A 13,915-nucleotide genomic window follows, 5' to 3' on the forward strand; every position below is an offset into this window, starting at 1 on the left:
CAGTCCACTCTCCTCTTACACTGCTGTCAGACGTGCAACAGATAAAAAGCCAGTCTATTACTCTTTCCCCCTCTTCCTCTTTCTATCGCTGTAATGAAAAGGTCAAAGGTGAGCTGCGCTTGAGCCCTGTGGTTGTGCCACTTACAACATCCCTGGGAAGGCGCCAATTATCTCGAGTCCCACTGCTAACGTGACCTCACACCCTCACAGTAGTCAAGTTTCTGTGTGTGTGTGTGTGTGTGTGTGTGTGTGTGTGTGTGTGTGTGTGTGTGTGTGTGTGTGCGCGAGCGCAAGTTTGTGAGCTTGAGAAAGATGTTGACTGTTAACATGAATCTCTAAGTTACCACTCAACAGTCAGTGTGTTTACCAGGGCTGTAGTCAAGTCCACCTTTGTCGAGTCCAAGACAAGTCCAGGACCAGGACCAGAGACCGAGTCAAGACCAAATCCAAAGAGGTTCAAGTCCAAGACAAGACCGAGACCATGTAAAAGATAGTCAAGACCGAGACAGGGAAAAAAAGAATCCTCTTCATGTCTTTGTTTGGAGACACCTCCTCAACTCAGCACTATGTGTGTTTGTGTGTGTTTAACAGTCTGTGTGGTTAAACAGAAATAATATGTAGTTTAAAAACATCAGCCACACATTTCTGGCTCCATTTTGTTGTTTAATGTATTTATTTTCCGATTGTGGATCGCTGGCCAACGAGAAATGATTTCAAACTGCAGTTTTTTGGAGTTTGACATCAATGTCTATTTCAAACATGAGGATTTAGTGTCAGTTTCTCAGAATCATAGAGCGAAGACTTGTCGGTTAAACTGCAATTTTCATCGTTTAACACTTTCAACTATCAGAAATCAGACTCAGGGCGCCCGGATAGCCCAGTCGGTAGAGCGGGCGCCCATATCGACGCAGCGGGTCCGGGATCGACTCCGGGATCGACTCCGCCCTCCGGCCCTTTGCTGCATGTCATTCCCCCCTCTCTCTCCCCTTTCATGTTTTCAGCTGTCCTGTCAAAATAAAGGCTGAAAATGACCCAAAAAAAAGAAAAAGAAAAACCGATTTCTACACCCACAGAAAGAAACAGACCAGAAAGTAATACAGAAGCGTTATATGATGGGTTGTAATCGCAAATACTCGCCGATCTTTTGAACACACTGGCTGTTCGGCTAACTTTCCAGGTAAATACTTCCACCTTTAATTAGAGAGGTGTGTGTGTGGCCGGTCCGAAGGTTTTGAAAAGCTGGACAAGTGATGTTCAACTAACAAACAACATACCAGGGTCACTGTAAATATATAAATCTGGTCACATGACATTTTTCACACTTGACGAGGAGTGACTGCAGCCAAGGCAACATGCCATGTGGCCCTTCTTTAACCATGCCTTCTTTAAATGTCAAAATCACTAATCACTCATGTAAAAGAGGAGAAGTGCTCTTTGAGGGGAAGTAATTTGATACACAACATGTCACAACATTTAACGTTAAAGGTCCCATATTGTATTATGTATATGAGATTTCCATGTCTTTTTTTATATTATACAGCAGGTCGAGGTGCTGTATAAATACTGTGAAAGTAAAAAAGAAGCTCAATCCACAGAGAAATGCACAATGGCCGTATTCAGAAACTGTGCCTTTAAATGAGCCGTCAAAAGCGGGGCTTAAAGAGACAAGACGCTAAAAACGGAACGTTTCAGACAGAGAGTGGATACAGGTATGTTCAGATAGACAGTATGTGGAAGTGGTTTATTGAACATTAAATCATGTAAACATGTTCTAGTAGAGATAGAGATCTAGATGTTGGCGTGTGTCTGTGTGCGAGTTTAAACTTGACATGCACAGGTTTCACAGTCTGTAGCGCCGTATGTAAGCAAGTGCCGGCTTTACTAAGAGAGAGAAAAAGTGTGTGTGTGTGTGTGTGTGTGGTGTGTGTGTGTGTGTGTGTGTGTGTGTGTGTGTGTGTGTGTGTGTGTGTGGACTTGTTTTACTATATTCGTGGGTTCCAAAAAACAGGGAATACAGTATACTTGTGGGGTCTGCACAGGCTTTGCACAAGTTTAAAGGGCTGTTTGAGGGTTAAGACTTGGTTTTAGGATTAGGGATAGAATTAGGTTATGGTTAGGGTGAGGGTAAGGGTTTAGGTAAGGTATTTAGTTGTGATGGTTAAGGTTAGGGTAAGGGTTTTGGTTAGGTATTTAGTTGTGATGGTTAAGGTTAGGGTAAGGGTTAAGGTTAGGCATTTAGTTGTGATAGTTAAGGTGAGGGTAAGGGGCTAGGGAATGCATTATGTCAATGACGGGTCCCCAGAAACATAGTGAAACAACCGTTTGTGTGTGTGTGTGTGTGTGTGTGTGTGTGTGTGTGTGTGTGTGTGTGTGTGTGTGTGTGTGTGTGTGTGTGTGTGTGTGTGTGTGTGTGTGTGTGTGAAAATGACGTAGACAAGCCCAGAAATATTCTAAATATGTCATAAGTTGGTGGGGGAGGGGTCACATGACTCCAGGACACCATGTTGACCTCATTTATCCTTGACAAGACAAGAGAGAGAGAGAGAGAGAGAGAGAGAGAGAGAGAGAGAGCTGGGGGTTTAGGACAGTTTTTACATACATGTGGCTAAACACTGTGCATTGCAACATGACCCACACATAAATAAATGACAAACATATCAAACCCAGGACAGCTCTTAGCATCCAGAAGTCTACTTTGTACATAACTAATACTTAATGATGCTTATTTTTAAATGTCTTTTAAAATGTGTACACCAGCCACGAGCACCCAATCAGAAGGCTTCCTTTTTTTAGCTGGATCATCCGGTGAATAGCGGTCAAAGAATACGGTTTCAGTTATCTGACTGCACAACCAATACAAATGAAACGATTCCTGTTTTCATGCTTTACTGTTTACCATATGACGACGATGTCGTTGATGATGATGATGATGATGAGTCAGATTTTTTTCGAGTGGCAGAGCATTTTGCAAACGGGCAGATTGCGTGCAGCCGCTTTTATTCCACCGACGGCCCTCGCGTTGCACAGATGAACAGAAGCCTTCTTTCTGCTCATGGCGAAACAAAAGCAGTTTGCTTAAGTTTGTCACAAAAAGACGCCCTGAGGCATGCTCTCGGCAGCGCTTTGATGCGTTTTTTTGCGTCTTTGCAAGAATACGAACGTCTCTTCTCAGTTCAGTCAGAGATACGATTAGAAACCAGCTTCCCATTTATATTTTTTTTCTTTTCTCCAGCTCTGTTTAGTGACATCTGGCAGGTTTTTCCAGCATGAGTTTGGCATAAATTACACATGGCTGTTGTATGAATTAATCACACTGTCTGAGCAGTTCTGGCAGTATGGTCAATAAATAAATGTCTGCATGATAGCTCAATAGATAGAAAGGCCGATGATGCTTACAGTCTTTTTGTGGTATTCATTGAGCGTCCAAATCGTCTCTCACGCTGAAAAAAACTCTAAGCTTAGCGCATGCAGAATAACGACTTTTAACAAAGTGCATGCAAAAATGTAAAAGGCGTTCCACAGAACAACAACATCTGAATAATTTCAGTCCACTATTGGCATCAGAACATCAATATTATTTTCCATTTTACAGATTTTGTTCACGTTCACAGTTTCTAGTCATTGCCGTTTCATTTATTTAACATATATTTGTCATTTGCATTGCGACTAAGGTTGCTCTCGATCTGTATAAAGTTGGATTTGCAAAAAGTGTATGTGTTTGTGTTGTTGTTTACCTTGGAAAAGGGTGATATCTTTGACTAGTCCGGGCCCAAACAAGCCTTCCAAAATGCTTTCAAAGCCTATGAAAAAGAAAAGAGATGTGATGTTAATGCAAGCTGACATGTTTACCATCAAAACGACAAATGACAGCGGCTAAAATGCTATGTAGACACAAACCGTAAGGGGAAAAAAACACACATTTTTGAAGCCGTTATTTCATCTTTTGAAGGCTTAAGAACAGAAATGACAAATAACATATCCCGTAGGGTATATTTTGCTGATGCACAGCCTCCACTACTCTCCCCTAGCAGCAACAAAAACAAAGCGGCAACAACAAAACAAAAAAAATAGCAGCACACAGCAGTTTGTAATCTGAAATCGTGTGGTGAATTTGGAGGGTGTAAATAAACATGTATGTCAGTATTGGAAACTGACAAAAAAAAAAATTATAATCACTCACACAATGGCATGGAAGCTCTTTTTACACACACACAGACACACACTTAAAAAATACAAACAATTGGTCAAGGCAAATTTGGGGTCCCCGTTTCCCCAAGTTTATGCAAAAGCTTTTTGGCCACAAACAGAAACAGGAAATATCTACAACCACAAGGCTGGGTGAGCGCCTACTATGCATACACAGACAATAGACACACACACACACGCACACACACACACACACACACACACAAACGCCTTTCTTCTCAGCTCTTTAAGCAAATTAGTGCCGTACTTTTAATACACCAAGCTAATGTCACTCACTTTTTATTAACTGTGAATACCCCATACTGCTGTTGCCTGGCAACCGCCACAGAGAAAGATAAATACATATTGCAATTTTCAACCTGACCTCCCCTTCCCCCTCTCCCACCTCCTCCACCCTCCACCTCCTCCAATAAATGGAAATGGAGGCAGATGCAGAGAAACAGAGACAAAGACACGTACGTGTGTGTGTGTGTGTGTGTGTGTGTGTGTGTGTGTGTGTGTGTGTGTGTGTGTGTGTGTGTGTGTGTGTGCGCCCGCGTGTGTGTGTGTCATTTTTTTAGCATGGAAAGGAAAGGTTACCGGAGCACACATACACATATACATAGTTCAAGTGTAGCCACTTATCAGGCCACATACTTAACACTGCAGGAATAAACTAGCTTGATAGCCACAGCCTGCATATAGAAATTAATTTCCTAGTTATAAAATCATCACGGCTGACCTCTGACTGCAGCAACACAGCACCTGCAGCACCGGAGTGGGAGATTCAAGATTCACGGACTGTAGGGCTGTTTTTATAGGTTTTAGCCCAATAACTAGTGATGGAAAAGATCAAGTCAATCACAAACCCTCATGTTTTATGTGACTGACTTCCTGACTTTGGGAAATACACTGTACTGTCTTTTAAAATGTTGCTTTTCAATGTGTTAGCTCTGTACTCCAGCATTTTGGAATTAAACCTAAACTGACTGAATGCGATTAAAATGCAAGAGATGAACCGTGTAGGAATCAGGGCTGTTGGAACAAATTCCGAAAGTCACAATTCAATACTAATCGAATGCTGAAATTACTGTTTGAATGTTTATTCCTTGTTGGACGTCAGTGAATCTCGCCGTTTTCGCCTCGGCTTATTCATGTGAAAACGAAATGCTTTTGTCACGTCACGTCTCAGGCCCCCCCAGCCAGCGTAGTGGAAGTGTGGTTTTCGTCTTCGGAAATCAGACCTTGTGGCAGTTTTTCCCTCATGTTGCATTTAAAATATGAGGTTTAAATACTTCATTTTGGTGACTACTAATGCACTAATTTAGCTTGTCTGCTGGTATCCTAACGAGCTTTCCAAGATCATGTACCACCTTTTTCAGTCCACACACACACACACACACACACACACACACACACACACACATGATACATTAGACATTAGTTTGTTACAACAACAAACAAACAAAAAAATAGCTCACATAAAAAAAACTGATTTTAAAAATGATAGGAAGGGAAGGGGCCTTTCAACCCCCAAGACATTGTGAGATCTTAGGGCACGGAGCTAACGTTAGCGTAGAGAGGCTGTGTAACATTAAGGAGTGACAGGGCTGGGAATCAAAAGAAGGGCGGGAATTACGGTTTTAGAAATTGAAATCCACCGAGTCAAAATGCTTATCTTCTCAATAATTAGTTTGTTCCTGTTTCCAAACAGAGTTATAGGAGCTTCAGCTGGGAGCTTCAAACTGTGTTCAAAGTTGGTCAGGGGGATGGTGAAAGTACGCGGCTGCAAAAAGACATTCACATCCTGTGGACGTTAAATAACCTACAAGGGAGATAGTCAAAACAGGCATGGAGGACTTTTATACTGTAGTACAAAGATGGAGCTCTGGTCCAGGTTAAACACATGCTGCAGTAATACAATAATCGTGTTGTCATTTCTCACTCAGCACAATATTGACATCAACACACACACTGAGGAGGAAGAAAAGATGCAGCTCGTTGTTTCCCCTGCCAGCTAAATCTGGACACAAACCTGTGTTATTAATATATAATCAATTGCAATATTACAAAATCACAGCATCACTGCCAATTCCCAACCATACCAATTTCTACAAATCGTAAGCACATTCCTGATTATGGACTTAGACATGCAGAAATGTATTTTTTTTTTTTTTTTTTTTTTTTTTTTTTTGTTTTGTGTGTGTGTTTTTTTTTTTTGTGTTGGGTGTGGTGGTGGGGAAATCCTAATTACCAATCCTTTAGTCTTTTCAGCTTGTGTTGGCCCGAAGCCTGAAACACAAGTTGTGTTAAACTTAAAATTCCAGCAAGACCTATCATGTAGTAATGGTATGAAACAAACACACACACACACACACACACACACACACACACACACACACACACACACACACACACACACACACACACACACACACACACACACACACACACACAGGGCCTGAACTTGGCAGTGGGCACACCACTTACAAACTGCTGCTAAAGTTGATTTTATTTTTTTTATTTTACTTTAAATAATATAGATATCCCCTCTCCCCCATTCTCTAAACATGTTAAAAGGATTGACCACATGAGACAGGAACAAAATCACCCAAAGAAAGAATTTTGTTCAGTATCGCTGGATTACAAATCCTTTAATCATATCATGTCGGGTCTCATTTGGAACTAGTATGGGTTATGCACAAATTGGGCTTTCAGATTTCAAGTTATTTGCATGACGCTGAGCGCCTCACGTACTATCCAGGACAATTCAACCCTACACCAACATTCATCCTATTGCCCAAACCTCCTCTGACGGGCAACCAACGTTCTTCTTCTTCCTTCTGCTCTTCTCGTTTTCTTAATTAGTACAGTATTGCAAATGGTGGATCCCCCCAACACAACACAACACAACACACACACACACACACACACACACACACACACACATCACAAAGTACCCTTAAATCTGCACATGCAAAATTCATGCGGCCTACAAAGGCAGATTTGATAACAAAAAAAAACGGAAGCTTCAAAGAATTTTCAAAAGCTTCAATTCTTCCCTTCTCTTCAGTTGCCAATGTGCACAGAGATACAGCTTTCTTTTCAAGTCAGGAGAGTGGGGGGCGGGGGGGGATAATTAGGGTTGCAACGCTGCAGCGTGAGAAATCAACGCTGGAAGTCAAAGTTACACGGGCCCCGTGCTATTTGTGCCACGAGATGTAGAGCGTTTTCATATTTAAAGTGACAGTCAGTCACAAATGCATATCCAAGTAGGGGATGACTCCCCCGCGAGGCCGAGGCTGCGATTGGACGGATGAGATCGAGGATGTGATTGGACAAATGAGATTAAGGGATGTGATTGGCTAGATGAGATAACGGCGACAAAGTCTTCTGAGCCATGGGCTAAAAGCTCCAGAAAAGTAGGTCAGTTAGTGAACGCATTCTGGGCCCAAAAGCATTCACACATGACATGGTAGAGACCATGCATACACACACACACACATCTGGGATTCTGTCAGTGTTTTGTGCAAAAATGCACGTGAATGTATATGTATATATATATATATATATATATATATATATACACACACACACACAGACACACACACACACACACACACACACACACACACACACAGAAATGTCCCCAATCTCTAAAAAACCTCCATTGTGTCACTTCCTTTCACTTCACAGAGTTCTGCAGCGCAGCCAGGAGCAGCTTTGCACAAACTTAAATACTCACACATGCACAAAACACACACAAAAATGCACACGAATACACGCTTGGAGGAAATCACATGATGTTGAGCTAATCCACATCTGCACCAGGAAAGGACAAAACTAAAAACTTAAAATATGTGATTATAAAACCTTGTTGATTGAGGATCTGCTGCAGGAATATTATTTCAATAATAACACAGAGGTGGATTATGTAAACACACACACTTTTCAAATGTAGTATTCAAGCACATGATTCCTCTTGTAACTGCTTGATTTAAAGCTAAAATATCGTTTAGATTTCATGGGTGGCTGTGGGTCAGGTGCTAGAGCGGTCGCTACTTAATGGACGGTTGGTGGTTTGATCCCTGGCCCCTGGAGTCAAACATGTTCATGTCAAGCGTCCTTGGGCAAGACACTGAACCCTAAATTGCCCCCCATGCTTTTCGAACAGCAAGCAATTTCATTTTTGAATGGAGAAAATTTCATAAACGACCAAGAAAAGGCTATATTTATCTGCCTCGTTATGGACATGGCAACAGTCCAACCCAGCAAGTACTACATTGAAACATGGAAGAAAAGAAATAAATAGAAACATCCCCAGTGCTGTTGAGAGCAACTGAGCTGCTTAAAATGTGTCAAATCAAAGTGTGAGAACACACACACACACACACATAATGCGTTTCACTATCTTTGTGGGGACCCGTAATTGACATAATGCATTCCCTAGCCCCTTACCCTAACCTTGGCCATCACAACTAAATGCCTAACCTTAACCCTTAGCCTCACCCTAACCATAACCTAATTCTATCCCTAATCCTAAAACCACATCTTAACCCTCAAACAGCCCTTTAAACTTGTGGGGTCCAGCATTTTGGACCCACAAAGCTGTCCGGACCCCACAAGTATACTGCATTCCCGGTTTTTGGACCCCACGAATATAGTTAAACAAGAACACACACACACACACACATACACACTTCCAAATGCCTTGGAAAAGGAACTCAACACCGAAGGAAGCAATGCGATCTATCCGTGAATAAACAGGGAGGCAGAGAGGGAACGCACGGGAAAAGGGAACGCACGGGAAAAGGGAACGCACGGGAAAAGGGAACGCACGGGAAAAGGGAACGCACGGGAAAAGGGACCTGCGTTCGGCTTACTTGTGACCATTGGACCTAAGCTATATATAGTGCTGCATGAGCATTAATAATTTAGCATGACCAAAGCTATTAGAGCAGGGCCCCTTGCCTGGCCCTAAACAAATCAATACCTAATTAACCCTAACAGGGGCCTGGGCTTAAAAGAAGAGGAAGTGAGACAACATGCTGGGGAGAGAAACAACAAGCCAAGTAAAGTTCACCTCAGACCTGACACAGTTGGTGGTGATTGCATTCAAGTCTTTACTCCTGAAAACCTGGCGAGACTTATTAATTTCTTTTCAAGGTGACTTCCAAAAACATTATGATTAGAAGCAGTGGAATTCAACAAGCCCAATTAAATAATAATTGGCAGGTTATAAAGACTGCCCTGTGGATTGGAGGCTGCTAATCAGCTAGACCAATCAGCTGATGTACAAGCCACTGACGGCGAAGCACGAATTAAATAGTGGATATCCAGCCAGCTGATGCGAGCACAACTTGAACTATGCCTGATCTCGGTCTGTTTGTGTGCAGTAAGCATATTGAAGAAGTTAAAACAAGCCTTTGATTTTTAAAGGTTAATAAATACACTTGAAATGAGGTTGAGCTGGCCCTGTGCTTTCTGCAGCCAAAGGCCTGAGACATGCTTGTACACTTAAGCCCCTTGTTTACACACTCACTGCAACCTTGAACTTATCTAGACATTACATTACCCTGGGGTAGCAGTATGTGAGAACGCAAATGTCCAAATCAGTGGGACCGGACATTAAACAGCATTTACCCTGCCAGCTGCCATCTACAAAGTATGTGTAAAGTCTGATTGTACCCATATGTGAACAGAGCAGCTCACTGAGAATTCACAGAACGCGAGGGCGGGCTGATGCTGTTTCTATCATGCCGTTGGCGTGAAACCGGAAGAAAAAAAAAAAGCATCCGAGGTGGAAGAAGAAGGGCCATTTACGTGAAGACGGTTTATCTGAAGAGACGACAGGATGAAGGCAACGGAAATGTTTATCTGAAGAGACGACAGGATGACAGCAACGGAACTGTTTATCTGAAGAGACGACAGGATTCTGGAAGTTCTGTCGATAAGGGCCAACGGCAAAATCGTCGGACAAATTCAAGGAATGGCAAAAGACTTGGTTGTTTATAACCCAATTACAAACCAGCTACCTATCCGCGGTGTAATCCCCTTCATGTCCTGCCTCCTGCACGCTCTGACCAGGCACGCATCCCTCGACTAAACCAAACGGAGTATTTCTAAGTGAGAATGCATTTTACACAGACAATCTCCTGTTGTGTGCTACATGTGTGAAAGGGCATCAGACTAATCAGGTCCGGACATTTTCCAGAGTTAATATGAGAAATCTGCTTTATAGGTGCATTCCAATGGAGCACTTTTGAACTCCATGGCTATGACCTAAAGTTAAAATAGGCACAAAAAAAAAAAAAAAATGAATCAATTCTATGTTGTATGTATCTTACCGAGATTGTGAACTATAAAGTTGTAGTGATGATTGTTTTATTCATCATGGATTAAGCCCTAAAGATCAATGGTGCAACAAACCTCTTTGATATTTGCACTCCAATTAGCTGCAGCCATTTCCACAGAGGCTACTTAAAAAAAAGAAAGAGGTAAGAATAACATTTTTTATGTGTAATTCTTTGCACTTTGACCCTGATTATAACTGGTGAGAGTGAGGGACACGGCAGGGGGAGTCAGGATTTGGAATGACACGAGGACATCACATGACAAGTCAGCAACCAGAAACACTACAACAGAAATTTACTGGCAGACTAATCTATTTTTTCCACACATGTTCCATATTTACTGTGATTTGGATTCAACTCAAAGTGACTACATGTTTGCTTAATTCGGCGTTAAGTACACTGGACTGTTAAATGATACGTCATAGTTGATCTTTTTTATGTCTGAGCATGTTAGACTTTGCATGGTCTTTATTATTAGGACAGCCATTTTGACACACCACCAAAAGGAGCATGAAGAAGATTGCCATCTTCTGCTTAGAGGCTGACATTTTTTTCGGGAATCCTGTGGGTCACGGGATATGGTTGTCATTTTCAATATTCATCAAGCGATTGGTACGAGACAGAGAAAAAAAGTGAGCGAGAGTGATTGGGACTGAAATCAAAACAACTAAAGTCCGTTTTTACGTCAAACTGCAGTTCTAATATGAATAAACGTTTTCTTTATTTTAAACAAACTTCTAGTCATGTATTTTTTTTGAATTCTTGTCTGCTCTGGTGGCTTGTTGCAAGGGACTGGGATGTGAAGGGAGTCATTCATCCAGGATTTGGGATGGGTCTGGATTTTATTTGTGTGATGGGACAAGATTAAAAAATCCACTCTGTCACCCTCTGCACATGATAAAAATGTGAAGATTTAGAAATGTATCATTTGCTTTTACGCTTTATCTGTAGGCTACCAACATCATTAGAAATGCTGCTGTATAAACAAGCTAAACCAGGAGCTAACACAGCGTAGGATAAAAACAATGAAATATGCTAGACAGATACACAAATGAGAGGAATTAAGGATGAAGTAACAGGCTTAACAGTAGAATTAAACATGAAAACAGAGGAGAAAGACTAAACGCTCTTTCTGCTAAATGTGTAGCCCGTTGTTAGCTAACATGCTACAGCTTGACATTTTGGTGACTTTTGTTTGGAGTTTTTGTTTCCTAGTGGTAAAAAAAAAAATCACTTCATGTACCAAGAAACAGAAGGAAAAGGCAAATGTAGCATACAGCATTGTTATTATGTGGCTACTTGCAGTCTAATATTAGCTAGGCTAACACGAGCCATAGTCCGTAGCTGGCCAATGGAATGTAGCTAAGTAGCTAGTGAACAGCTAACTCACTAGTAAGCAAGCTATCTTCCACTCTAATTTGGTAATTGTCGTATATATTTAGTATGTACCTTGTTACAATACTTTCCATTGGTGTGTTTTCTCTCTTTGGTCATTTATTTTATAAAAAAAATGCCTCCGTAGCTACAGTGAATCGGTTCCTGAAAGCTCTTCTTTATTCTTTGGGCGGCTCTTTGTTTTCGTGCGAGGTTCGTGACAATGTTCTCAGATGTCGCCCCAAGGACCTGGCTTTCTGGTTTCGACTGACTTGGTGATGTTTGACTGACTGCTGGAAAGAAATTAAATTCAGTTTGACCTTGGTGCCTCGGTGGAGATTAAAGGGTCTGATTTCAAGGCTGAAGAAGACACACAACCAGCAATATAGCTTTATATCACTGCCATCATCACATGCATTGCGTACACAAACTGTTCTAGTATGTTTGATTGCAGCCTTTTGGGTGACATTTTGCAATAAAAAAAATTTTTTTGTTAACATAGGATTAAACGTTGTTGGACCAAGAAAATAGTGATCTGTGTGCAGATTAAAATGGTCTGTTATTAAAACAACACATTTAGAAGGTTTGCACTCTGAGTGATCCATGGTTTGTGTCATGTGTTAATAAAAGGTTTCTGTCAATTAAAAAATCTTAAAAGTGTTGCCGCTTTTAATTTAATTAGTATCTCCTGCCTGAAAGAATGGAAGCAGCACAATCAATAATGAATCTCAGTGAAGCTTGATTGACTTTATTTTAGACCATAAACCAATGGTTAAAAGAAATAGTAGCCTATTGTATAAAAGCAATGCTCTTTATTTGGATGCGTTTTGTTAACCAACTCTAAATTATTGTTAAGTGAAATGTTTGAGTGCCGAGATTCACAGAGCAGAGGGAAAGAGTAGTGATTCTCAAACATCTCGGCAGAGGAGAGATCAACCAAATGCTTTTTTTTTTATCTACAGGTAACAAACTTCAGTTCATCTGTTGAACCATTTTTTTTTTGTCTGTGTGAGAACAAATACAGATATGAAAGCTTGTTTACCAAGAGTCACAACCACCTTTGGCATATTGTGAGCAGTGTGTATACGTATGTATGCATTTATGTCTACGTGTGGATGTGTGTTCGGGGGAATGAGGGAGAAAATGAATAAAGCAAATATGTGTGTGATTGGCCAAAGGCGTGGTAAAACACAGAGACTCAAGCAAACTACAGGAAACATGCATACACATAAAATTGAAATACACAGCCTAAACGCAGTGTGTCGATTCAATCTGACGGCTTCTCGGCAAACCAAATCCCTAATCTCATCTCATCTCTCTCTCTCTCTCTCTCTCTCTCTCTATCTCTCTCTTTCACTCTCTGAAGTATCCGGTGATGAGCTCAAAGGAGGCTGATGTGCGCTGGCAGCTATTTCTGTGACTAACACACGACCATCGCACACACATGTACACACACACACACATGCAAATGCTTGTTATTGAGGCAGAGACCCTGTAAAAGCAATCAAAACTGGGCGGTGCCTCTCAAGAAGGTGAATCAGCCGAAGAGTACCACCATCACAATGCATACCAATCTGTGGATTTGGAGGTTTGACATTATGTTGCCATGGCGTCACACTTTCAACATTTTAACATGGTCATGGCTTGGGGAAGGGAAGAGAAGGGAAGGAGATGGAAAAAAAATAAATAGGCCAAGCTCTCTGATTGGTTGACGAATCACCCCCTAACATCAAACAGCAGCAGCGCATTGGATGACTGCATGTGTGCAACGAATCACTCCACACACACACACACACACACACACACACACACACACACACACACACACACACACACACACCAAATACAAACAATTGGTCAAGGCAAATTTGGGGTCCCCGTTTCCCCATAATGCACTGGGGCAGGCTTGGACTCGGGTGTGGTGCTGCTCTAAATCTGCGCTCCTTTTTTTTCTGTTCGCTCTGCTCATCTCTGCAGCCAAGCAGATGTCACAGCGGGAGGAA

At 41.6% G+C, this 13,915-nt stretch overlaps 1 protein-coding gene across 1 annotated transcript in view; it reads right to left on the reverse strand.

Annotated features, from left to right (window-relative positions):
• The window catches only part of lcor (ligand dependent nuclear receptor corepressor), an 80,918-nt gene that overhangs the window by 28,415 nt on the left and 38,588 nt on the right, over positions 1 to 13,915 (reverse strand). Inside the window, exon 2 of the mRNA XM_039800886.1 lies at positions 3,735 to 3,800. Within this exon, the coding sequence (XP_039656820.1) occupies positions 3,735 to 3,800 (66 nt within the window). The remainder of the gene's footprint in view (positions 1 to 3,734; positions 3,801 to 13,915) is intronic.

The sequence above is a fragment of the Perca fluviatilis genome, chromosome 1 (assembly GCF_010015445.1).
Source record: "Perca fluviatilis chromosome 1, GENO_Pfluv_1.0, whole genome shotgun sequence".
Taxonomy (NCBI): Eukaryota; Metazoa; Chordata; class Actinopteri; order Perciformes; family Percidae; genus Perca; species Perca fluviatilis.